We start from the raw sequence: 27,324 nt of genomic DNA, 5'->3' as shown, positions 1-27,324 counted from the left end.
TCTGCAACTGGATCCTGGACTTCCTGACGGGCCGCCCCCAAGTTGTAAGGGTAGGCAACAACACATCTGCCATGCTGATCCTCAACACTGGGGCCCCTCAGGGGTGCGTGCTTAGTCCCCTCCTGTACTCCTTGTTCACCCACAACTGCGTGGCCAAACACAACTCCAACACCATCATTAAGTTTGCTGATGACACAACACCGACAACGATGAGACAGCCTATAGGGAGGAGGTCAGAGACCTGGCAGTGTGGTGCCAGGATAACAACCTCTCGCTCAATGTGAACGAGACAAAGGTGCTGATCATGGACTACAGGAAAAGGCAGGCCGAACAGGCCTCCATTACCATGGACGGGGCTGTAGCGGATCGGGTCGAGAGTTTCAAGTTCCTTTGTGTCCACATCACCAACAAACTATCATGGTCCAAACACACCAACACAGTCATGAAGAGGGCACGACAACACATTTCCCCCTCAGGAGACTGAAAAGATTTGGCATGGGTCCTGCACCATCGAGAGCATCCTGACCAGTTGCATCACCGCCTGGTATAGCAACTGCTCGGCATCTGACAGTATGGCGCAACAGAGGGTATTGCATACGGCCCAGTACATCACTGGGGCCAAGCTTCCTGCCATGCAAAACCTATATACTAGGCGGTGTCAGAGAAAGGCCCTAAAAATTGTCAAAGACTCCAGTCACCCAAGTCTATGACTGGAGCGGTACCGGAGCACCAAGTCTTGGACCAAAAGGCTCCTTAACAGCTTCTACCCCAAGCCATTAGACTGCTGAACAATTAATCAAATGGCCACCTGGACTATTTACATTGCCAACCCCCCCCCTTCCATTAGTTTTCTTCACTGCTGCTACGTCACTGTCTATTATCTATGCATAGTCACTTTACCCATACCTACATGTACAAATTACCCCGACTAACCTGTACCCCCGCACATTGACTCAGTACCGGTACCCCCTCTATATAGCCTCGTTATTGTTCGTGTTACTTTTTATAATTTTTTACTTTAGTTTATTTAGTAAATATTTTCTTATCCAACAATGCAGTTCAAGAAGGAGTTAAAACTTGTTTGGGGTAGGGGGCAGTATTTTGACATCCTGATGAAAAGCGTGCCCAAAGTAAACTGTTACTCTGTAAACTGTTACTCAGGCCCAGAAGCTAGGATATGCATATAATTGGTAGATTTGGATAGAAAATACTCTAAAGTTTCTAAAACTGTTAAAATAATGTCTGTGCGTATAATAGAACTGATATGGCAGGCAAAACCCCGAGGACAAACCATCCCCCCCAAAGAAATTCAGCCTACCACTGTTTTCAATGGCTGTCACTTTTATTATAAGGCGAAATCCTCCCAGATTGCAGTTCCTAGGGCTTCCACTAGATGTCAACAGTCTTTAGAAAGAGTTTCAGGCTGGTTTTTGGAAAAATGAGCCAGAAATTGTAGTTTTTCTAGGTTGCTCCCATTTTGGCTGTAGTGTTTCCAAGAGCATGAATGAGAGCGCATTCTTTGGTATTTTTCTCCGGTAAAGACAATAACGATTCTCCGTCTAAAATGTTATCATTTATTTACGTATTAGGGTACCTAAGGTTTGATTATAAACATTGTTTGACTTGTTTGGAAAAGTTTATTAGTAACGTTTGGGATTCATTTTGTATGTATTTTGAGGGAGGGAAACTGGGTGGATTATTGACTGAAGCACGCCAGCTAAACTGAGTTTTTATGGATATAAAGAAGGACAGTTTCGAACAAAAGGACCATTTGTGATGTAACTGGGACCTTTTGGCGTGCCAACAGAAGAAGATCATCAAAGGTAAGGCATTTATTATATCGCTATTTCTGACTTTCGTGTCGCACATGCCTGGTTGAAATATGTTTTTCAAGGTTTTGTATGCGGGGCACTGTCCTCAGATAATCGCATGGTGTGCTTTCGCCATAAAGCCTTTTTAAAATCTGACACAGCGGCTGGATTAACAAGAAGTTAACCTTTATTTTGATGTATTACACTTGTGATTTTATGAAAGTAAAATATTTATAATTCTGTAGTTTGAATTACGCGCTCCGCAATTTCACCGGATGTTGTCGAGGTGTCCCGCCAGCGGCCCGCCTTTCCCAAAGAGGTTTTAAGGGCTTGTAAGTAAGCATTTCACAGTAAGGTCTACATCTGGTATTCGGCGTATGTGACAAATAAAATTGTATTTGATTTGAGAGGAGAAGTGAGGAGAGTAGAGGAGGTTAAGGGCAAGGTGCAGATGTGGATGTCTTCTGTGGGTGATATTTTGGGGTATCAACAACATTACAATTAAGCAATAAGACCCAAGGGGGTGTGGTATATGGCCGATATATACCACGGCTTTGGGCTGTTCTAATGCACAACGCAACGCGGAGTTCCTGGATACCATATACCAAAAACCCTGAGGAGCCTTATTGCCATTATAAACTGGTTACCAATGTAATTAGAGCAGTAAAAATACATGTTTTGTTATACCCCGTGGTATACGGTCTGATATATTATAAACCACCCAGTTTATAATGGGTAATAAGTAACAACAATCGACACAGTAGCTAGTGACGGAATACTCGTTGTTGCCTCTCACTTTAAAAACCCTGAGATAAAGTGTACGTCCATGACAGGACATACCAACAAGAATTGCGTTCGTCACAGCTCCACGTTTACAATCTGAGTTTTTACAATATTTTAAGTCCCATTATCAATGATGAGAGTATCTTTTGCAGAAAGAAAATACATCAGCAAATAAAAAAGTACAAACAGGTTCAAACAGGCTCAGATCAGGGACAGACTCCAACACAAGTCTTATTTAAGAGTCTCTGGCTGAACAATTCTGTTCCGAACATAGTGCAGCGTGGTAGAGGAGCATATAGGAGAAGTTACATCCACATTGATGATGACCACGTGTCCATACAGGGCACTTGGGGCCTGGGTGTGACCCAATACATCTCTCTGATCTCCTGACATACAGAGAATTGTTGTGCTTGTTAAGTGGTCTGAGATCAGATGCTATCCTCCTGTTTGATTAGGGTCTGTGTGACAGGAGGTCGGCTGAACAGATCTGAGAATAGTGATTGTATCCTCTGACAGACAGAGAATAATTGTGATTGTTAACTGGTCTGAGATCAGTGGTTGGTGGTTATCCTTCTGCCTGGTTGGGGTCTATGGAACAGGAGGGCAGCTGGGCAGGTCTGGCATCAGTCTCAGGGTTAAACATGGCGTCCGGTGAGAAAGTAGAGGGGGCGGTCCTCGCTGCAGTTGGCCGTCTGGAACTCATCCCTCAGGCGGAACTGCCACTCGTCCTCCAACTCCAGCCGCATGATGGTCTGACGCAGAGAGTTACGGTCCCTGCAGATCACACACAATGTGGCACCTAGGGACAAGGTCAGGGGTCAGAGGTCATAGGTCTGGAACCAATCAGAAAGGTGTCATTGTTTTCCTACTGTATATACGTGTATATACGTGTATTGTTGTATGGTTCATTATACAGTATATGTCATTTTGGATGTATATATTGGAAAAGATTATAATCAGAGGTCAGAGAACCAGTCAGAAAGGTGGTATTGATCGAGTGAATTGAATTGAAGATTAATAGCCCTAGGCCTCACAGACATTACATTGGTCAAACCTTTCATGGTTCCGAAACTATGGATGAGGTTACACTTAACTTTGCATAAGGGCTAACAAAACACAACATAGAAAATAGCATTAGTTACCTTTGAGGAAGTGAAACTTCTTGAGGAGGCCAGAGACAACGAAGGAGTCACACAGGTAGAGCAGCAGGCCGCTGAAGACCAGACCCTGGTGGTCCAGGTTAGAGGAGTGTGGCCTGGAGCTGAAGTAGCATACTGACACCTGGGGATGCAGAAAGCACAGTGACATCTCCACCATCTCAGTCATGATGTTTTATCATGGGAACATGGAATCATTCCAATTGTCCAAATCCTATACGAAAAATTCTTAAAACCTGTGCTTGACTTAACATTTTTACAATAAATGTATTTTGCAGAAATCAATGCATGAGTTGGACACGATTTGGCCTTCAGAAAGTATTAATTCCCCTTACATGTTCTACATGTTAGAATCAAATTAGGCAGCAATTACAGCTGTGACTCTTTCTAGGTAAGTCTCTAAAAGCCTTCCACACCTGGATTGTGCAACATTTGCAGAACATTTGCAGAAAATATTCATACCCCTTGACTTATTCCACATGTTGTGTTACAGACTGAATTCAAAATGGATTATATAGTTTTTGTCTCACCCATCTACACACAATACTCCACAATGACAGTAATTCAAAACGTGTTTTTTGACATTTTTGCAAATGTATTTAAAATACAATACAGAAATATCTACTTTACATAAGTATTCACACCCCTGGGTCAATACTTTGTAGAAGCACCGTTGGCAGCGATTACAGCTGTGAGTCTTTCTGGGTAAGTCTCTAAAAGCTTTCCACACCTGGATTGTGCAACATTTTGCCCACTATTCTTTTCATAATTCTTCAAGCTCTGGCAAATAATTGGTTGATAATCATAGCTAGACAACCATTTTCAAGTCTTGCCATAGATTTTCAAGTAGATTTAAGTCAAAACTGTACCACAGCCACTAAGGAACATTCACTGTCTTCTTGGTAAGCAGCTCCTGTGTTGTTTAGGTTATTATCCTGCTGAAACATGAATTAATCTCCCAGTGTCTTTTGGAAAGCAGACTGAACCAGGTTTTCCTCTAGTACTTTGCCTGTGCTTAGCTCCATTCTGTTTCCTTTTTATCCTGAAAAACTGAAGTATCTATGGTTCTACGAATACCTGGAAGACCATCAATACATTTGAAAGTATGGATTATATCTCTCAATCTCCGCGCAGGCTGAATAATAATATTAATAAAGTGACTAATACGGTGACGTGCCCCCACGGTTCATATAAAACTGTATGTCAGACCACACACTGTTTTAGAGAATCTTCTCTCCCAAAGATTCAGAGTGACAGGAAAGTACTGACGGTCTTCCAGGTGTTTGTAGAACCATAGTTACATTGGTAAATTCTGTTTTATATGTATGAAATAGAACGGAAGTTACGAATGTAACTATGGTTCTACAAATACTTGGAAGACTGTCAGTATTCATACCAACAAGGAATAGCACTACTAACCTCTGATTAATGTGGCAGTGACACTGGAAGAATGGCAGACCCCATGTTGTTGCTAGATGCGACATTGACCTTGTAAAATCTTGAGAACGTGCAGGGCGATGACCAGGCAGCAGCTGTGCATATCTCATTCAGGGGGACGCCTCTCAGTGCAGCCCAAGATGTGACAACACTTCTGGTCCAGTAACATATCACACTTTCTGGGACAGGGAGCCCTATACCCTTGTAGGCCTGAGCAATGACATCCACAACCCAGTGAGAAAGCCTCTGTTTGGACAATGCAAGGCCTTTTGACTTCCCAACGAAGCACAGAAACAGCTGGTCTGATTTCCTGTAGTGCTCCAAGCCTTGCATATAGCATTTGAGGGAACGGACTGGACACTGGAGATATGCTCGCTCCTCCTCCGCATTCTGGAAAGGAGTGAGGGAAGTAGGCCGCCAGCTCGATGGCTTGATGTGAAGGGGTGATACATTTAGGCAAAAGGCTGGATAGGGCCATAAGGCCTTCCATGGTATGCAGACAGGACTCAGAGAGTGCATGGAGCTCACTCCCACGTTTCGCTGATGAAATAGCTAAGAGGAAAGCCGTTTTCAGAGGTAACCATTTTATGTCTGACTCCTCCGTATGTTCGAAGGGAGGTTTCATCAAAGCCTCCAATACTAGTCGCAGATCCCAAGTTGTCGCCCAGACAGGTCCACATGTTCAGTTCCAAACCGCTGCCATATCATCTTCACTACTTGCGGGTGAAGTCTCCATTCTCCCGGTGTCGGTTTCTGTCACGACAAGAAGTCCGCCACCTCGTTCACCTTGCCTGGGAGATGAATGGCTCGTAGGGCCCATGTCAGAAGTTGTTGGGCCACCTCATTCCCCCTTGATGATTGATGTGGAACACTGTCAGTGTATTGTCTGATTGTATCAGGATCCGGCAGAAAGTGATTCAGGGCTAAGTAAACTGTCTGAAGTTCTAGCACGTTGATGTGCACTTTTCTCCAGCGGGGGAGCCACTCTCCCGATACAGACCTGTGTTGCCACAGTGCTCCCCAGCCTGTTAGTGAAGCGTCGGTCGTCAGTTCCCGCCTTACCGGAATTGATCCAAGAGGGACATCTGTAGTCAGGTAGATTCTCTTCCTCCATGGCCGCAGAGTAGAGTAGTATGCCCATGTCACCTGCATTTTGGTGTTTCTGTCCCTCTTGGGGTCCAAGCGGAGGTCATTAAACCACACTTGTAGTGGTCTTAAAGACAGGAGGCCTAACAGTGTCACCCTGGAGGCCGCCGTGAGCGTGCCCATCAGTTGTCGGAACGTTCGTACCTTCACCACTCATTCAACTGCAAAATTGCAGAACCAAAATGCTGTTCACACGCTGAGTTGTTTACATGCCCTGATAGTACAGGAGTTCAGAGCTATACCAATAAAGGTGACCTTTTGGCTTGGTGTTAAGTTGCTCTTTTTGTTGTTCATGGTAAGGTGGGTCAGTGTCAGCGCTTTGTTCTCGGCCGCAAACTCGCGAGAGGGGGAGCAGATGAGCCAGTCGTCAAAGTAAGGAAGGATCTTGATCCCCTGTAGGTGGAGGGAGATCAGGGCTGCACTCACACATCTTGTGGAGATGCAAGGAGCCAGGGAGAGGCCGAAGGGTAATATCGCAAACTGGTGTGCCTGGCTTTGGATGGTGAACTGCAGAAAAAGCCTGTGTTCTGGAAAAACAGGAACGTGAAAGCCATCAGTTTCGTGGGCTTTAGCTCTTTTGGTCGCCCTGGGTGGATCCAGGCGAATAACGCAGGTAAATTATCTGTGAAAACCAGGCTGTCAATTCTGACTAACCCCGCTCACTTACTTTCACAGGCATAATGGTGCAGTTAATGCTGGGTTCAGCAAGGGCCTCATACAGGTGGCCAACGCTTAGGCAGGCGGGGCACAGGTCATGACCATCTTCTACTTGCACATGCATGTTCAGTGTTCTCTCAGAATGTGAAGAAAAAATATATAAAATAAACAAATAAAATATTTCTTATGCAATAAACTGATTAATGAAATTAACTAATATAATAGTAACTGGAGACTGTATTACAACTACCACAATATAGAGTAAAGGTAGAGAGCTTCAATAATCTGGCAGGAATTGTACAGCACCTGCCAAACAATTTAGGGTGAGCCTAGCTATGACCACAGGGCTGGAGCAGCAGAGATATCATGTTTAGGAGAGATATCACATAGGCTTATTAATGTGAAACACGCACGAATGGCCGTCGTTTGGTAAGCCAAGCTGACAACACACAGTGGCAGCTAGGTGGAGTTAGTAAACTAGCTGATGACACACAGTGGCAGCTAGCTTGTAGCATGCCAGCAATACCAGGGGAGAGGAATGCCTAGGGGAGGCAATCCAAATCTCATGTCTTATAGCTGAGTAGGCTAACAACCTTCCTAGACGCGGTTATCTAGGGAAGTGACCCGTTCGAGTTTGAAATAGTCGAAGGACGAGTGCCCAGTGGCCTCGATAACGAGCACAGCAGTGGAGAATATTTTGACAAGGTTAGCACCGGAGTACGGTGGCACACACACACACACACACACACACACACACACACACACACACACACACACACACACACACACACACACACACACACACACACACCACTTTGACATTGTAAGGGTATTGTGTATAGGCCAGTGACCAAACATTTATATTTAATCTATTTTAAATTCAAGCTGTAACACAAATCTTAAGATTTTCACATTCTCTTCACCCCTTTTTCAAAATATCTCAGCTAATACAGGGCCTATGTTGAGGTAACTGACTAAATCTTACCTCAGGGCCTATGTTAAACACCCTCCCCATAGGCCAGAGAGAAAAAACGTGAAGTTTTACAGAGAATCTCATGCTATTTTACACATTTTGAAACGAGGCTCAGATTTTTTTGGCTGTTTTAGAACTCAGGGATTCTTAAAAGATGGGACAATCTTAACTATATTGTGATTGACCAAAGTATTAGCCATCACACCATGTATAGGAACAACCTCCTAATTATTATTATTTATTTTTTATCAACTAACTGGATTCATGTCAACTCCATCAGACACCATAAAAGGCATTTCATTTTTACAATTATTATCCAACAAGTGTTTAAAGGCCTTGATTGTTTAATTCTAATTTTAGATTATTCAAATATGGAATACAAATCTCCAAACGTCTTTTTGTTTTGTTTTATACCTGTATTTTGTTAGAATTTTGGCATGTTTTTCTAGGTTTAGAACATAAAACAACATTTATAAAGCAAATATTATCCCTTATACCTAGAACAGCAAATACTTCAACAGCAAATGTTGCAGAACAGTAATTCTAATATTTTTTCTGAATATTTACAAAAAAACGATATCTCACCATCAGTGATGGAATTGACAAGCCACTGACGGAGTTGACAATAGATATTGAAAACAGACATATTTTTGCCTCAAAAAATAAAAGTTCAATACAAACATTTGTAAAATATGGAGAATGATTCATTTCAAAATCCCCAATAAAAACAACCCTTCTATCAGATCTTGCAGCACTCTGACGGTGTTGACATTAGACAGAAATCTGACGGAGTTGATGTTTTACAGAGTTGACATTAGACAGAAATCTGACGGAGTTGATGTTTTACAAAGTTGACATTAGACAGAAATCTGACGGAGTTGATGTTTTACAGAGTTGACAAAAATAAAAATGTTCTTCTTCATTCAAGTGGTATACAAAGCAACAATTTTGTTTTTCTTCAGTAGCTTTATGACTCCAAAACCTAATTACATGTAACATATTTTAACCAAAATTCATATTCTATCTTAATCTATCAGGCAGACGGAGTTGACAGTTTATGGTTGTGACCAAGGTGATTCCAATATTGTCTCTTTAAATCTATCAAAAGTAGAGAACTTTACAGATTATGACTGGTCTTTTGGCGCTACATGTAATGAGGACATGAATAAGGGTTTTAGACAAATTAGGATTTTAGACAAATCTGACATCTCCATCTTTTAGGATTCAAAGTTTGGAGAGAAATATTCTTTAAAATCACAGAATTTTATTGCAAGAAACTTACTGCAAGAAATCTTACTTCAGGGCCTATGTTGAGGCAGCCGTCTATGGATCTTACCTCAGAGCCTATGTTGAGGTAGCCGTCTATGGATCTTACCTCAGAGCCTATGTTGAGGTAGCCGTCTATGGATCTTACCTCAGAGCCTATGTTGAGGTAGCCGTCTATGGATCTTACCTCAGAGCCTATGTTGAGGTAGCCGTCTATGGATCTTACCTCAGAGCCTATGTTGAGGTAGCCGTCTATGGATCTTACCTCAGAGCCTATGTTGAGGTAGCCGTCTATGGATCTTACCTCAGAGCCTATGTTGAGGTAGCCGTCTATGGATCTTACCTCAGAGCCTATGTTGAGGTAGCCGTCTATGGATCTTACCTCAGAGCCTATGTTGAGGTAGCCGTCTATGGATCTTACCTCAGAGCCTATGTTGAGGTAGCCGTCTATGGATCTTACCTCAGAGCCTATGTTGAGGTAGCCGTCTATGGATCTTACCTCAGAGCCTATGTTGAGGTAGCCGTCTATGGATCTTACCTCAGAGCCTATGTTGAGGTAGCCGTCTAGATCTTACCTCAGAGCCTATGTTGAGGAAACTGTCTATGGACAGCACAGGGTTGCTGTTGTTCTGTATTGCCTTGGGGAACAGTCTGTGGCTGCAGCTTTGGAGGAACTTCTCTAGGAGGAATTGAGCCGGGGCAGCCAGGAGGGTGTGATCACTGTCTGGGGCACAGACATACTGGTACGGGCTGATGGGGGCTGGATTCTCCATCACCTAGAGGGGGAGCAGGGTGGAGGTTAGGGTGACTGACTGTGTTTCAGACATATTCAGGCACATACAAACACACTATATTATGTACAATACCAGTCAAACGTTTAGACACACCTATTCATTCCAAGGTTTTTCTTTATTTTTACTATTTTCTACATTGTAGAATAATAATGTATACATCAAAGCTATGAAATTTACATTTACATTACATTTAAGTCATTTAGCAGACGCTCTTATCCAGAGCGACTTACAAATTGGTGCATTCACCTTATGATATCCAGTGGAACAACCACTTTACAATAGTGCATCTAAATATTTTAAGGGGGGGAGGTTAGAAGGATAACTTTATCCTATCCCAGGTATTCCTTAAAGAGGTGGGGTTTCAGGTGTCTCCGGAAGGTGGTGATTGACTCCGCTGTCCTGGCGTCGTGAGGGAGCTTGTTCCACCATTGGGGTGCCAGAGCAGCGAACAGTTTTGACTGGGCTGAGCGGGAACTGTGCTTCCTCAGAGGTAGGGGGGCCAGCAGGCCAGAGGTGGATGAACGCAGTGCCCTTGTTTGGGTGTAGGGCCTGATCAGAGCCTGAAGGTATGGAGGTGCCGTTCCCCTCACAGCTCCGTAGGCAAGCACCATGGTCTTATAGCGGATGCGAGCTTCAACTGGAAGCCAGTGGAGAGAGCAGAGGAGCGGGGTGACGTGAGAGAACTTGGGAAGGTTGAACACCAGACGGGCTGCGGCGTTGTGGATGAGTTGTAGGGGTTTAATGGCACAGGCAGGGAGCCCAGCCAACAGCGAGTTGCAGTAATCCAGACGGGAGATGACAAGTGCCTGGATTAGGACCTGCGCCGCTTCCTGTGTGAGGCAGGGTCGTACTCTGCGAATGTTGTAGAGCATGAACCTACAGGATCGGGTCACCGCCTTGATGTTAGTGGAGAACGACAGGGTGTTGTCCAGGATCACGCCAAGGTTCTTAGCACTCTGGGAGGAGGACACAAGGGAGTTGTCAACCGTGATGGCGAGATCATGGAACGGGCAGTCCTTCCCCGGGAGGAAGAGCAGCTCCGTCTTGCCGAGGTTCAGCTTGAGGTGGTGATCCGTCATCCACACTGATATGTCTGACAGACATGCAGAGATGCGATTCGCCGCCTGGTTATCAGAAGGGGCAAAGGAGAAGATGAATTGTGTGTCGTCTGCATAGCAATGATAGGAGAGACCATGTGAGGATATGACAGAGCAGAGTGAAATAAAACATATGGAATCATGTAGTAACCCAACAAATGTTAAAGAAATAAAAAAATATTTTATACTTGAGATTCTTCAAAGTAGCAACCCTTTACCTTGATGACAGCTTTGAACACGCTTGGCATTCTCTCAACCAGCTTCATGAGGTAGTCACCTGGAATGCATTTCAATTAACAGGTGTGCCTTGTTAAAAGTTCATTTGTGGAATTTCTTTCCTTCTTAATGCATTTGAGCCAATCAGTTGTGTTGTGACAAGGTAGAGTTGGTATACAGAAGATAGCCCAATTTGGTAAAAGACCAAGTCCATATTATGGCAAGAACAGCTCAAATAAGCAAAGAGAAACGACAGTCCATCATTACTCTAAGACATGAAGGTCAGTCAATACAGAAAATGTCAGGAACTTTGAAAGTGCAGTCGCAAAAAGCATCAAGCGCTATGATGAAACTGGCTCTCATGAGGACCACCACAGGAAAGGAAGACCCAGAGTTACTTCTGCTGCAGAGGATACGTTCATTAGTGTTGACTGAACATTAGATTGCAGCCGAAATAAATGCTTCACAGAGTTCAAGTAACAGACACATCAACATCAACTGTTCAGAGGAGAAGGCGTGAATCAGGCCTTCATTATCAAATTGCTGAAAAAAACAATGCTAAACTTGATTAGAAGAAGAGACTTGCTTGGCCAAGAAACAAGAGCAATGGACATTAGACCGGTGGAAATCTGTCCTTTGGTCTGATGAGTTCAAGTTGGAGATTTTTGGTTCCAATCACCATGTCTTTGTGAGATGCAGAGTCGGTGAACAGATGATCTCCGCATGTGTGGTTCCCATCGTGAAGCATGGAGGAGGAGGTGTGACGGTGCTTTGCTGGTGACACTGTCAGTGATTTATTTAGAATTCAAGGCATACTTAACCAGCATTGTGCAGCGATACGCCATCCCATCTGGTTTGCGCTTAGTGGGACTATCATTTGTTTTTCAACAGGACAATGACCCAAAATACTCCTCCAGGCTGTGTAAGGGCTATTTAACCAAAGAGAGTGATGGAGTGCTGCATCAGATGACCTGGCCTCCACAATCATCCGACCTCAACCCAATTGAGATTGTTTGGGATGAGTTGGACCGCAGAGTGAAGGAAAAGCAGCCAATAAGTGCTCAGCATATGTGGGAACTCCTTCAAGACTGTTGGAAAAGCATTCCTCATGAAGTTGCTTGAGAGAATGCCAAGAGTGTGAAAAGCTGTTATCAAGGCAAAGGGTGGCTACTTTGAAGAATCTAAAATATATTTGATTTGTTTAACACTTTGTTGGTTACTACATGATTCCTTGTGTTATTTCATTTTTGTATTTTACCTTTATTTAGCTAAGCAAGTCAGTTGAGAACAAATTCTTATTTACAATGATGGCCTACTAAAGGGCCCCCTCCGGGGACGGGGGCTGGGATTAAAAATCCCAAAAGAAATGTAAAATATAGGACAAAACACACATCACAACAAGATAGACAATACAACACTACATAACGAGAGACCTACGACAACAACATAGCATGGCAGCAACACATGACAACACAGCAAGGTAGAAACACAACATGACAACAACATGGTAGCAACACGGTAGAATCACAACATGGCAGCAGCACAACATGATAGCAGCACAAACCATGGTACAAACATTACTGGGCACAGACAAAAGCACAGTTAGCAAAGTTATTTCATAGTAGTAGTAATGTCTTCACTATTATTCTACAATGTAGAAAATAATAAAAATAAAGAAAAACCCTAGAATGAGAAGGTGTGTCCTTACTTTTGACTGGTACTGTATATATTAAAAAAAAGTTTAAAAGAAGGATTTGGTCTAAAAAGTAGGAGCAGAAAACTCACTGTGAGTTTGGGTTTGACCAGAAAGTCCTTGTTTCCTCCAAAGGGAATGTGTTTCTTCATCAGGCTAAAGTGGTTGAAACGACAGAGCAGCAGACCACTGCTGTTGGCTCTCAGGTTGAAGTCCACCTCCTCACAGCTGTACCTGTTAAGGTCGTACTGGAGGTTCTGTGTCAGGTCCACATTGAGCATGACAAAGTCATGGAGGTGGCATCGGGAGAAGGGCATGGCAGGCAGGCAGCGGGCCAGGCCACTGCTCCACTTGCGGGTGCCACACATGGTATACAGGAAGATCTTAGGAGTAGCCTCAATGTGCTGCAGCACCGTCTTCAGAGACACGTTGGTCAGACTGGGCCCTGCGTCTGCCATATCACTGAGGGAGAGAGCGAAGAGACAGATATTAGTAAGGGTGTTCATAGAGTAGTCCAGATAAATGATGGTTCTTTCTGAGAATTCATTGCAGATCAATATTCATGGGCCAACAATCAGGATATTTTTGAGTATATATATATATATTTTTTACATTTTAGTCATTTAGCAGACACTCTTATCCAGAGCGACTTACAGTAGTGAGTGCATACATGTTGGTACTTTTTCATACTGGTCCCCAGTGGGAATCAAACCCACAACCCTGGCATTGCAAGCGCCATGCTCTACCAACTGAGCCACACATGAGGATATGCTTGCATGCATGCGTGCGCATGCCAGTTTGAGTTTGAAACTGTACCTGCTGCTGTACTGGGGTTGGTGTGCGTTCCAGAGCACACAGGAGTCGTTCATCATGACTATGAAGGGCCAGATGTCCTGCCTCTTGACCCCCTGCTCTTCCTGACGGTTCCTCTCCAGCTCCAGGTTGTGGTATGACAGCTCCTTGATCATGAACCGAGCTGCCCCTGGGACAGAGACAACAGTAATGTTACAGCTATGTTACCGACAGTGGGTACGTTCCAAATGGCACTCTATTCCCAATATGAACATTACTTTTGACCAGGGCTCTGACCATAATGACATATATGATGATGGTGGAGATCCACTGATTCCTTTTTATTTTATTTTGTTTGTTCTAGTCAAATTCACAAATTGTATGAACACAGCAGAAAAATATTTGCCAACCACTAACCAAAGAGCTCTACCACAGAGCTCCAACTCTAAGGCTCTAACTCAAACGACAGTCTGAACACAGTAGCTTTGACCTGAATTCTAATTATTACTTTATTGGTCCGTCCACTTGCTGAACTGTCCTGTTTTTTTCGCCCTTTACCTAATGCCCCTATTGCTGCACGTGCCATGTGCCTGTAGTGCTGCAACACTATTGGTCCATCCATAAAGACTACACACCTGATTGGTGGATCCATATATCAGACTACTGGCCTGCTTGTGTTTTCATTGACCAGGCCCTGCCCTATTGGTTAATGTAATATTTAACTCTCACCTACTGACTACAGCCTTACTCAACAGATGGCAAGATACAATATGTCTCTTGAAGTTCACACTGACTGCCATAAATTCATCACTATCAGCAGAGAGAGATAAGCTACTGGACAAACTAAAAGTGTAAAATACATTAGTGTATAAAGAAAGACATAAATGTAGTTTATACAACACAAGGCAACTCTATGATCTCTTTGCCGAGTGTTCTATCACAAATGACTATGGTCCTCAATGCTACCACTCAGCAGTGAAACACCTTATTGATGGGATGAAAAACCTGTAGTACTGCAACTCTCCAATCAGGGATCACAGAACTAGACCAATGAAATTAGAGGAATTATCTAAATGAGGGGTGAGGTTGCCCCTAGACGCTGATCTTGGGTCAGTTTTGTATTTTCCCCACTAATGGTTAAGGTTAGGATTGTGGGAAGGGAAGCTGATCCTAGAACTGTACCTAAGGGAAACTTCACCGCAGAGCCCAGACACTCACCGACTCCGGCGCTGTTCAACATGGCTGGCAGCACCAGCAGGATGTGGTTGGGCCATTTTTTCCTGTAGTGTTGCATCTCGTACTCCTTGACCACCAGGATGTGGAGGTGGGCGGTGCCCTCCATGGCGTGGAAAATGTTGAAAAGGCCGTGCTCCTGACGCCCCGTGGTCGGGGTGAAGATGGGGCTCTTCAACAGACTGGGGTCCTGGGGAGAGGAAGTAGAGATATAGTTAAAGTTGCATAGTGCAGCTGGCTAGGGCCCAGGTAGCCTGGTAAAGCAGACTGACTGCTGAGCTGAGCTATCATGAGATCAGGCTGCTTCCACTAGGCTAGGGCCAGGGCTCATTAGCATCAAACTACTAAAGTGAGAGAAGGAGAGGTACATCAGTGTATAGTTCGCTCTGTGTGAGACATGTGGCAACTTCTTGTAACATAATGATGTGAGTGTCTGTGTTGATAATGTGTTGCTTACTGTATTTGTTGCTTACTGTAGGTGTTGTTTACTGTAGCTGTTGCTTAAATGTTGCTTATGGCACTGTTTCACTGAAGCATATAACATGCAGTTAGGAAAGCTAAGGCTAGCTTTTTCAAAAGAAATTGGCATCCTATAGCACAAACTCAAAAAAGTTCTGGGACACTAAAGTCCATGGAGAATAAGAGCACCTCCTCCCAGCTGCCCACTGCTCTGAGGCTAGGAAACACTCAATCCACTATAATAAAGAATTTCAATAAGCATTTTTCTACGGCTGGCCATGCCTTCCACCTGGCTACCCCTACCCCGGTAAACTGCACTGCACCCCCCACAGCAACTCGCCCAAGCCTCCCCCCTTTCTCCTTCCCCCAAATCCAGATAGCTGATGTTCCGAAAGAGTTGCAAAATCTGGACCCCTACAAATCAGCCGGGCTAGACAATCTGGACCCTCTCTTTCAAAAATGATCTGCCGAAATTGTTGCAACCCCTATTATTAGCCTGTCTTTCGTATCGTCTGAGATTCCCAAAGATTGGAAAGCTGCCGCGATCATCCCCCTCTTCAAAGGGGGAGACATTCTAGACCCAAACTGCTACAGACCTATATCTATCCTACACTCCCTTTCTAAGGTCTTCGAAATCCAAGTTAACAAACAGATTACCGACCATTTCGAATCCCACCGTACCTTCTCCGCTATGCAATCTGGTTTCAGAGTTGGTCATGGGTGCACCTCAGCCACGCTCAAGGTCCTAAACAATATCATAACCGCTATCGATAAGAGACATTACTGTACAGCTGTATTCATCGACCTGGCCAAGGCTTTCGACTCTGTCAATCACCACATTCTTATCGGCAGACTCAACAGCCTTGGTTTCTCAAATTCCCGCCTCGCCGGTTTCACCAACTAATTCTCAGATAGAGTTCAGTGTGTCAAATCGGAGGGCCTGTTGTCCGGACCTCTGGCAGTCTCTATGGGGGTGCCCCAGGGTTCAATTCTCGGGCCGACTCTCTTCTCTGTATACATCAACGATGTCACTCTTGCTGCTGGTGATTCTCTGATCCACTTCTACGCAGATGACACCATTCTGTATACTTCTGACCCTTCTTTGGACACTGTGTTAACTAACCTCCAGACGAGCTTTAATGCCATACAACTCTCCTTCCGTGGCCTCCAACTGCTCTTCAATGCAAGTAAAACTAAATGCATGCTCTTCAACCGATCGCTGCCCACACCTGTCCGCCGGTCCAGCATCACTACTCTGGACGGTTCTGACTTAGAATATGTGGACAACTAATAAATACCTAGGTGTCTGGCTAGACTGTAAACTCTTCTCCCAGACTCACATTAAGCATCTCCAATCCTAAATTAAATCTAGAATCGGCTTCCTATTTCGCAACAAAGCATCCTTCACTCATGCTGCCAAACATACCCTCGTAAAACTGACCATCCTACCGATCCTCGACTTTGGCGATATAATTTACAAAATAGCCTCCAACACGCTACTCAACAAATTGGATGCAATCTATCACAGTGCCATCCGTTTTGTCACCAAAACCCCATATACTACCCACCACTTCGACCTGTACGCTCTCGTTGGCTGGCCCTCGCTTCATACTCGTCGCCAAACCCACTGGCTCCAGGTAATCTACAAGTCTTTTCTAGGTAAAGCCCCGCCTTATCTCAGCTCACTGGTCACCATAGCAGCACCCACCCGTAGCACGCGCTCCAACAGGTATATCTCACTTGTCACCCCCAAAGCCAATTCCTACTTTGGCCGCCTTTCCTTCCAGTTCTCTGCTGCCAATGACTGGAACGAACTGCAAAAATCACTGAAGCTGGAGACTCATATCTCCCTCACTAGCTTTAAGCACCAGCTGTCAGAGCAGCTCACAGATCATTGCACCTGTACATAGCCCATCCAACTACCTCATCCCCATACTGTATTTATTTATTTATCTTGCTCCTTTGCACCCCAGTATCTCTACTTACACACTCATCTTCTGCACATCTATCACTCCAGTGTTTAATAGGTATATTGTAATTACTTTGCCACCATGGCCTATTTATTGCCTTACTTCCCTTATCTTACCTCATTTGCACACACTGTATATAGACCTTTTCTACTGTATTATTGACTATATTTTTGTTTATTCCATGTGTAACTCTGTGTTGTTGTATGTGTCGAACTGCTTTGCTTTATCTTGGCCAGGTCTCAGTTGTAAATGAGAACTTGTTCTCAACTAGCCTACCTGGTTAAATAAAGGTGAAATAAAAAAATTCAATAAAAAATGCACTACTGATTACAGAAGCTGAAGGGAGAACATTCCTTGCCTCTATTCATACTCATGTTGGGAACAACATTCTTAGAACTCGAGGGCAGACTCAAGATTGTCCATATCACCCTTTACCTGCCCAGAGACGAGGGGCAGCCTCATGCTCTCCAGGTGACTGCCATGCTGGCTGAAGACAAAGTGCTGCTCCTTGGCCTTGGGGATGATGAAGTGGAGCTGCACCTCCTCTCCCAGCACGGACGAGCAGAATGTGAAGGCGTGGAAGGTGCACTCCGACAACTGAGCAAAAACACATCAACACACATCGTTACACATCCTGTACACTCAGAGCTCCACCACACCACGCAGTACACCACTCAGCATACCACACATCACGCCACCCAGTACACCACCCAGCACACCACCCACTACACCACTCAGTACACCACACATCACACCACTCGGCACATCACCCGGCACACCATCCAGCACAATACCAAGCACAAAAGGCTGCTATGCTCAGCACACCAGTCCTTCTACAAGTTGGGTGGTGTTTTTCTATAGGTTTAGAAAAGTGGAAGAAGGGTGGGGCTGTTGAGAACACACAACACAGCAATAGTTGACACAGGTGTTCTGTTAGTTAAGCCAATAAATCAAATCAATGACAAACTATTTTTTCCCTCCCAGAACCATCTTTAGATCTAAATATACTGCTCAAAAAAATAAAGGGAACACTAAAATAACACATCCTAGATCTGAATGAATGAAATAATCTTATTAAATACTTTTTTGTTTACATAGTTGAATGTGCTGACAGCAAAATCACACAAAAATAATCAATGGAAATCCAATTTATCAACCCATGGGAGGTCTGGATTTGGAGTCACACTCAAAAGTAAAGTGGAAAACCACACTACAGGCTGATCCAACTTTGATGTAATGTCCTTAAAACAAGTCAAAATGAGGCTCAGTAGTGTGTGTGGCCTCCACGTGCCTGTATGACCTCCCTACAATGCCTGGGCATGCTCCTGATGAGGTGGCGGATGGTCTCCTGAGGGATCTCCTCCCAGACCTGGACTAAAGCATCCGCCAACTCCTGGACAGTCTGTGGTGCAACGTGGCGTTGGTGGATGGAGCGAGACATGATGTCCCAGATGTGCACAATTGGATTCAGGTCTGGGGAACGGGCGGGCCAGTCCATAGCATCAATGCCTTCCTCTTGCAGGAACTGCTGACACACTCCAGCCACATAAGGTCTAGCATTGTCTTGCATTAGGAGGAACCCAGGGCCAACCGCACCAGCATATGGTCTCACAAGGGGTCTGAGGATCTCATCTCAGTACCTAATGGCAGTCAGGCTACCTCTGGCGAGCACATGGAGGGCTGTGCGGCCCCCCAAAGAAATGCCACCCCACACCATGACCGACCCACCGCCAAACCGGTCATGCTGGAGGATGTTGCAGGCAGCAGAACGTTCTCCACGGCGTCTCCAGACTCTGTCACGTCTGTCACGTGCTCAGTGTGAACCTGCTTTCATCTGTGAAGAGCACAGGGCGCCAGTGGCGAATTTGCCAATCTTGGTGTTCTCTGGCAAATGCCAAACGTCCTGCACGGTGTTGGGCTATAAGCACAACCCCCACCTGTGGACGTCGGGCCCTCATACCACCCTCATGGAGTCTGTTTCTGACCGTTTGAGCAGACACATGCACATTTGTGGCCTGCTGGAGGTCATTTTGCAGGGCTCTGGCAGTGCTTCTCCTGCTCCTCATTGCACAAAGGTGGAGGTAGCGGTCCTGCTGCTGGGTTGTTGCCCTCCTACGGCCTCCTCCACGTCTCCTGATGTACTGGCCTGTCTCCTGGTAGCGCCTCCATGCTCTGGACACTACGCTGACAGACACAGCAAACCTTCTTGCCACAGCTCGCATTGATGTGCCATCCTGGATGAGCTGCACTACCTGAGCCACTTGTGTGGGTTTTAGACTCCGTCTCATGCTACCACTAGAGTGAAAGCACCGCCAGCATTCAAAAGTGACCAAAACATCAGCCAGGAAGCATAGGAACTGAGAAGTGGTCTGTGGTCCCCACCTGCAGAACCACTCCTTTATTGGGGGTGTCTTGCTAATTGCCTATAATTTCCACCTGTTGTCTATTCCATTTGCACAACAGCATGTGAAATTTATTGTCAATCAGTGTTGCTTCCTAAGTGGACAGTTTGATTTCACAGAAGTGTGATTGACTTGGAGTTACATTGTGTTGTTTAAGTGTTCCCTTTATTTTTTTGAGCAGTGTATATAGTATGGCTCTGTTCCCTCCCTATGTACTGACCTGTGTGGCAGGGCTTCCTTCACAATAATGATGACACTGCTCACAATGGTGAAATGCATTGTGGGCCGCGAACATACTCAACCGAATCGACACAGTCTCTCTCTTTACAGGCATTTGGCTCTCTCCTTCCAGTTTAGGATCTGCATGGACAAATATTACAGTTACATCCACATGCTATGGGACAAAGCAGTTTAAGATACACACAGATAACAAATCAATATACATAGCACACTTGAGGTAGAAGTTGCCTTTAAACTAAGATCAGATTATCTAAGATCAGATGTTAACCCCAAATATTAACTCAACCTATTAATGGGGTCCACTCATATCTGACCCTGAATCAGTGAATCGGGGCAGCTTCTTTCTACAATGACAGGGACATGGGCCGTGAATAAGAGTTTATTTCTGCTGACCTTTCAAGCCCTTTCGCATCTTGTCAGTGTAAACGGAACTGGCCCTTCTGAACTTAGGGTCTCTGGGGAAGAGGTCAAAGGGTAGTTTGCGGATCTCCTCGATGTCTGGCCACTGGGTCCTGGCTGGGGGTGTGGCCTCAGACATGTCCGTGATCGCTAGAAGAGGAGGAGAATGACACATCAACAAACATTTACATCAGTTTCAGATCCTCGTCTCACACAGCATCAGAGAGAGAGAGAGAGAGAGAGAAAAATAAAGACAGAGATAGATAAAACAGAAGATCCAGCTCTCCTTACTTTCCTCCAGCTCCTCTTCATCGTACACATCCACTTCCAGCAGTCTAATCAACATGCGGAACAGGATGCGTAGAAACTGCAGGTAGGCACCGGTCTTCCCCACCTATTACAGAGAACAGAGTTATTAAATGGACTTACCTATCTGGTTGGTACAACTGACACTCTGACATTGCATGCAGCCATCAACACTCAATCTTAGGCATCCATTCAAATACCATAATTATACACAATTGCCTCTTAGGACTCCATACAACTAGGCCGATATTCTCTTGCACATGGTGGTAGAAGACTGATACTTATCTCTGCATCAGTATGAGAGGGATATGATAGGACAATCCATATCAGCATGCAGCTCTAGACTACGCCTGATGGCATGCACAGCAGAGGTGCTGTCATTGATATAGATATGAGGTGATAGATTAATATCTGTATGGTCTTTAACCTGTGGGGGTCCACTGAGCAGCAGGCGTCGTGGGTGTGGCACCGGGGGAGCCTCGTGGTCGGCATGGTGCTGCCTGGCTACGGTCCACTGTCTATAGAAGAGGCTCTGCTCTGCCCCCTGGAGGTTAGGTCTGAAGCGGGGCCTCAGCAGGCTGCTCCAGCCCACATCAGCATGAGGCAGCAGGGAGAAGGAGCTCAGCTGGCTCCCTGATTCTCCAGCCAGGAGGTTGTAGGCTGCGTCGGACAGGATGACAGTCCGCGGAGAGACTAGAGGTGACTTGCTGCCCCCGCCACACTGTGTGGACTGGCTGGGGCGTTGGGTAGAGGAGGAGGAGAGGGAGGAGGAAGAGGAGGAGCAGGAGGGAGGGGTGTTGGAGGGGCAGGGGGCGGCATTACCCAGGGAGTCACACTCCTGTTTGACCCGGCAGGGGGAGGATGAGGTCGTGCCCGGAACTGTCCTGTAGTCCATCATGATGCTGCCCGCCTTGCCTCCGGTGGGGCAGGAGGAGGTGGAGGGCTTCTGGGAGGATTCAGGGACATTAGAAGAGCTGACCCCGTTCTCTGCCAGAGAGCCCGAGGAAGGGAGAGGAATAGGATGGGGAGAGAGAAAGTTCAGACTCATAGAATAGTCTTTCATCACAACTGTTTCATAAACCCTTTCCAACTGTAACACCCTGACTACACAGTATCCTGAAACCTGAAAACAAGCGTCTCATCCCCATTTCCTAAACATGTTGAGTCTGTTGTCCAGGGACCTACCGGAGGCTTTAGTAGCAGTGCTGACATTGCTCTGGGACTTCTTCAGGTCCACGTGAAGGTCTGGGCCCTGGGGGTCGTTGGTTTTGTCTGTCTCTTGGTCCCTGGGGTCCATTGCCCTGCGGGGCTCCTGCACCATCCCCAGGGACACGTAGGAGCAGGCTAGACCTACTTCCTGCTCCAGGGCTGTACGTGTCAGGTAGCTGGAGTCAATCAGACGCAGATCACAGTACTTCAGGGACCTTTAAGGGGAAAAAATAGGAAAGGTGAGGTGGGGGATTCAGCCGTTTTACCAAGTCAATCCAATAGACGGTAAACCTTTTTTACAGGATGACCATTGGGACTAGGTATCCAAATTGGGAAACACTTTGCATTACTAGCATTATTACAACATTACTATAGAGGTTTAAGAGCAACTTCAAGTGCTACACACATTTGTAATATGCTGTCATTATATCAGTACTTCTGTGGCAAATGTGATGTGTTTGAGTTGAGCACCTTGGGAAGGTCTCTCCCAGAGGGTCTTTTCCAGTGAAGATGACGATGCAGGGAAGACCCTCCAGATCCTCATAGGTTTGAGGGATCCAGTCCTCATTTTCACATCCCTGCCAGGCCTGCAGCAACAACACAACACACAATTAGAAACGTTTCGGGCCAAATTAAAACCAAGTTAGGTAACACTTTATTTGGATAGTTTGTAGAGTACCTACAGATGGACTATAACTAATATTTAAACTATCTACTAATCCTAACTCTAGCCCTAACCTTTACCCTTATCCTAACCCTAAACTTAACTCTTACCCTAACCCTAACCCTGTCTCTTACCCTTACAAAAAACGCAAATAAGGGTTAGTGTAACTTATTTTTTACTTATTTTGTACATAATGTTGTCTCTTATGACCGAAAATAACTTCTGGACATCAGGACTACGATTACTCACCACAGACTGGCAGAATCCTTTTTTTCCTTTAACGAGTCTGACGAGCCGAACGCGAACGGTATACTGCTTTCTCGGGAACAGGCCCAGATCCCTGTCATTTGCGTGAAGAGGAGGCGGAGAAAAAGGGGCCAGAGGGCGGGCTGCCTTCTGAGAATTCGTAGGCGATCGAATAAATGCCCACTTCCTTCCATTCTGCTAGCAAGCGTCAAATTGTTGGAGAATAAAATAGATGACCTACAGTTCAAGTCAGAAGTTTACATACACCTTAGCCAAATACATTTAACCTGTTTAGGATAGGGGGCAGTATTTTCACGGCCGGATAAAAAACGTACCCAATTTAATCTGGTTATTACTCCTGCCCAGAAACTAGAATATGCATATAATTGTTTGATTTGGATAGAAACCACCCTAAAGTTTCTAAAACTGTTTGAATGGTGTCTGTGAGTATAACAGAACTCATATGGCAGGCCAAAACCTGAGAAGATTCTAAACAGGAAGTGCCCTCTCTGACCATTTCTTGGCCTTCTATAGCCTCTTTATCAAAAACAGAGGATCTCTGCTGTAACGTGACATTTTCTAAGACTCCCATAGGCTCTCAGAAGGCGCCAGAACGGGAATGATGACTCTGCAGTCCCTGGCTGAAAAACAGTAGCGCATTTGGATAGTGGTCGATCTGAGAACAATGAAATGGGTGCGCGCGTGCACGTGAAGAGTCCATTTTCCATTTTCAGTCTTTGAACGAAAACGACGTCTCCCGGTCGGAATATTATCGCTATTTTATGAGAAAAATCGCATAATTTTTTTTATTTTAAACAGCGTTGGACATGCTTCGAAGTACGGTAATGGAATATTTTGAATTTTTTTGTCACGATACGCGCCGGGGTGTCACTCTACGGATAGTGTCTTGAACGCAAGAACAAAACGCCACTATTTGGATATAACTATGGATTATTTGGAACCAAAACAACATTGGGTGATGAAGTAGAAGTCCTGGGAGTGCATTCTGAGGAAAAACAGCAAAGGTAATCCAATTTTTCTTATAGTAAATCTGAGTTTGGTGAGTGCCAAACTTGGTGGGTGTCAAAATAGCTAGCCATGATGGCCGGGCTATCTACTCAGAATATTGCAAAATGTGCTTTCACCGAAAAGCTATTTTAAAATCGGACATAGCGATTGCATAAAGGAGTTCTGTATCTATAATTCTTAAAATAATTGTTATGTTTTTTGTGAACGTTTATCGTGAGTAATTTAGTAAATTCACCGGAAGTTTTCGGTGGGTATGCTAGTTCTGAACGTCACATGCTAATGTAAAAAGCTGGTTTTTGATATAAATATGAACTTGATTGAACAAAACATGCATGTATTGTATAACATAATGTCCTAGGAGTGTCATCTGATGAAGATCATCAAAGGTTAGTGCTGCATTTAGCTGTGGTTTTGTTTTTTGTGACATTATATGCTAGCTTGAAAAATGGGTGTGTGATTATTTCTGGCTGGGTACTCTCCTGACATAATCTAATGTTTTGCTTTCGTTGTAAAGCCTTTTTGAAATCGGACAATGTGGTTAGATAAAGGAGAGTCTTGTCTTTAAAATGGTGTAAAATAGTCATATGTTTGAGAAATTGAAGTTTTTGGACTTTTGAGGAATTTGTAATTCGCGCCACGCCCTATCATTGGATATTGGAGCGGTGTTCCGCTAGCGGAACATCTAGATGTAAGAGGTTAATTAAACTCAGTTTTCACAGTTCCTGACATTTAATCCAAGTAAAAATTCCCCATCTTTAGGTTATTTAGGATCACCACTTTAATTTAAGAATGTGAAATGTCAGAATAATAGTAGAGAGAATGATTTATTCAGCTTTTATTTCTTTCATCACATTCCCAGTGGGTCAGAAGTTTACATACACTCAATTAGTACTTGGTAGCATTGCCTTTGAATTGTTTAACTTGGGTTAAACGTTTTGGGTAGCCTTCCACAAGCTTCCCACAATAAGTTGGGTGAATTTTGGCCTATTCCTCCTGACAGAGCTGGTGTAACTGAGTCAGGTTTGTAGGCCTCCTTTCTCGCACATGCCTTTTCAGGTCTGCCCACAAATTTTCTATAGGATTGAGGTCAGGGCTTTGTGATGGCCAGTCCAATACCTTGACTTTGTTGTCCTTAAGCCATTTTGCCACAACTTTGAAAGTATGCTTGGGCTCATTGTCCATTTGGAAGAGCCATTTGCGACCAAGCTTTAACTTCCTGACTGATGTCTTGAGATGTTTCTTCAATATATCCACATCATTCTCCTTCCTTGTGATGCCATCTATTTTGTGAAGTGCACCAGTCCCTCCTGCAGCAAAGCACCCCCACAACATGATGCTGCCACCCCCGTGCTTCATGGTTGGGATGGTGTTCTTTGGCTTGCAAGCCTCCCCATTATTCCTCCAAACATAACGATGGTCATTATGGCCAAACAGTTATATTTTTGTTTCATCAGACTAGAGGACATTTATCCAAAAAGTACAATCTTTGTCCCCATGTGCAGTTGCAAAACGTAATCTGGCTTTTTATGGCAGTTTTGGAGCAGTGACTTCTTCCTTGCTGAGTGGCCTTTCAGGTTATGTCGATATAGGACTCATTTTACTGTGGATATAGATACTTTTGTACCTGTTTCCTCCAGCATCTTCACAAGGTCCTTTGCTGTTGTTCTGGGATTGATTTGCACTTTTCGCACCAAAGTACGTTCATCTCTAGGAGACAGAACACGTCTCCTTCCTGAGCGGTATGACGGCTCGTGGTCCCATGGTGTTTATACTTGCGTACTATTGTTTGTACAGATGAACGTGGTACCTTCAGGCGTTTGGAAATTGCTCCCAAGGATGAACCAGACTTGTGGAGGTCTACAATTTTCTTTCTGAGGTCTTGGATGATTTTTGGGGATTTTCCCATGATCTCAAGCAAAGAGGCACTGAGTTTGAAGGTAGGCCTTGAAATACATTCACAGGTACACCTTTAATTGACTCAAATTATGTCAATTAGCCTATCAGAAGCTTCTAAAGCCATGACATAATTTTCTAGAATTTCCAAGCTGTTTAAAAGGCACAGTCAACTTAGTGTATGTAAACGTCTGACCCACTGGAATTGTGATACAGTCAATTATAAATGAAATAATCTGTCTGTAAACAATGTTGTAAAAATTACTTGTGTCATGCACAAAGTAGATGTCCTAACCGACTTGCCAAAACTATAGTTTGTTAACAGGAAATTTGTAGAGCGGTTGAAAAACGAGTTTTAATGACTCCAACCTTAGTTTGTGTAAACTTGTATGTAAACTGTACGCGCAAGATTAAACTACCAACGGGACATTCAAAACTGTAATATCTTATGCTTCACGGAGTTGTGGCTGAACGACAACACTATCAACATACAGCTGGCTGGTTATACGCTGTACTGGCAGGATAGAACAGTGGCGTCTGGTAAGACAAGGGGCGGCGGGCTATGTATTTTTGTAAATAACAGCTGGTGCACGATTTCTAAGGAAGTCTCGAGCTATTGCTTGCCGGAGGTAGAGTATCTCATGATAAGCTGTAAACCACACAATCTACCTAGAGAGTTTATCTGTATTTTTTGTAGCTGTTTACATACCACCACAGTCAGAGGCTGTCACTAAGACAGCATTGAAAGAACCGTATTCTACCATAAGCAAACAAGTAAACGCTCACCCAGAGCCGGCGCTCCTAGTAGCCGGGGACTTTAATGCAGGGAAACTTAAATCCGTTGTTAGAGCATGTTAAATGTGCAACCAGAGAGGAAAAAAACTCGACCACCTTTATTCCACACACAGAGACGCATACAGAGCTCTCCCTCGCCCTCCATTTGGCAAATCTGACCATAATTATATCCTCCTAATTCCTGCTAACAAGCAAATATTAAAGCAGGAAGTACCAGTGACTAGACCAATAAAATAGTGGTCAGATGAAGCAGATGCTAAGCTACAGGACCTTTTTGCTATCACAGACTGGAATATGTTCCGGGATTCCTCCGATGGCATTGAGGAGTACACCACATCAATCCTTGACTTCATCAATAAGTGCATCGATGACGTCGTCCCCACAGTGAAGCCACTGATCAGAAGCCACTGAGCTAAAGGCAAGAGCTGCCGCTTTCAAGGAGCGGGACTCTAATCCAGAAGCTTATAAGAAATCCCGCTAAGCCCTCCGACGAACCATCAAACAGGCAAAGCGTCAATACAGGTCTAAGATCGAATCGTACTACACCGGCTCTGACGCTAGTCGGATGTGGCAGGACTTGCAAACCATTACAGACTACAAAGGCAAGCACAGCCAAGAGCTGCCCAGTGACACAAGCATACCAGACGAGCTAAACTA

The 27,324-nt window shown here is 44.6% G+C and overlaps 1 protein-coding gene across 2 annotated transcripts in view; it reads right to left on the bottom strand.

The window, feature by feature from the left end:
- Positions 1 to 2,187: 2,187 nt before the first annotated feature.
- Positions 2,188 to 27,324, bottom strand: part of LOC106569321 (GREB1-like protein) — a 98,797-nt gene continuing 73,660 nt past the window's right edge. For both annotated transcript variants that reach the window (XM_045694219.1, XM_045694220.1), the window contains exons 20-32: positions 22,512 to 22,627; positions 22,017 to 22,255; positions 21,259 to 21,818; positions 20,817 to 20,919; positions 20,520 to 20,675; positions 20,107 to 20,246; positions 17,920 to 18,081; positions 15,041 to 15,245; positions 13,847 to 14,012; positions 13,123 to 13,492; positions 9,806 to 10,006; positions 3,737 to 3,875; positions 2,188 to 3,393 (exon numbers count right to left, since the gene is read on the bottom strand). In XM_045694219.1, the coding sequence (XP_045550175.1) occupies positions 3,230 to 3,393; positions 3,737 to 3,875; positions 9,806 to 10,006; positions 13,123 to 13,492; positions 13,847 to 14,012; positions 15,041 to 15,245; positions 17,920 to 18,081; positions 20,107 to 20,246; positions 20,520 to 20,675; positions 20,817 to 20,919; positions 21,259 to 21,818; positions 22,017 to 22,255; positions 22,512 to 22,627 (2,721 nt within the window). In that variant the 3' untranslated portion in view covers positions 2,188 to 3,229. The remainder of the gene's footprint in view (positions 3,394 to 3,736; positions 3,876 to 9,805; positions 10,007 to 13,122; positions 13,493 to 13,846; positions 14,013 to 15,040; positions 15,246 to 17,919; positions 18,082 to 20,106; positions 20,247 to 20,519; positions 20,676 to 20,816; positions 20,920 to 21,258; positions 21,819 to 22,016; positions 22,256 to 22,511; positions 22,628 to 27,324) is intronic.

This window comes from Salmo salar, chromosome ssa14 (genome assembly GCF_905237065.1).
Source record: "Salmo salar chromosome ssa14, Ssal_v3.1, whole genome shotgun sequence".
Classification (NCBI taxonomy): domain Eukaryota; kingdom Metazoa; phylum Chordata; class Actinopteri; order Salmoniformes; family Salmonidae; genus Salmo; species Salmo salar.
The sequence above is the reverse complement of the archived record's forward strand: the minus strand, read 5'-3'. Positions and strand labels throughout refer to the sequence as shown.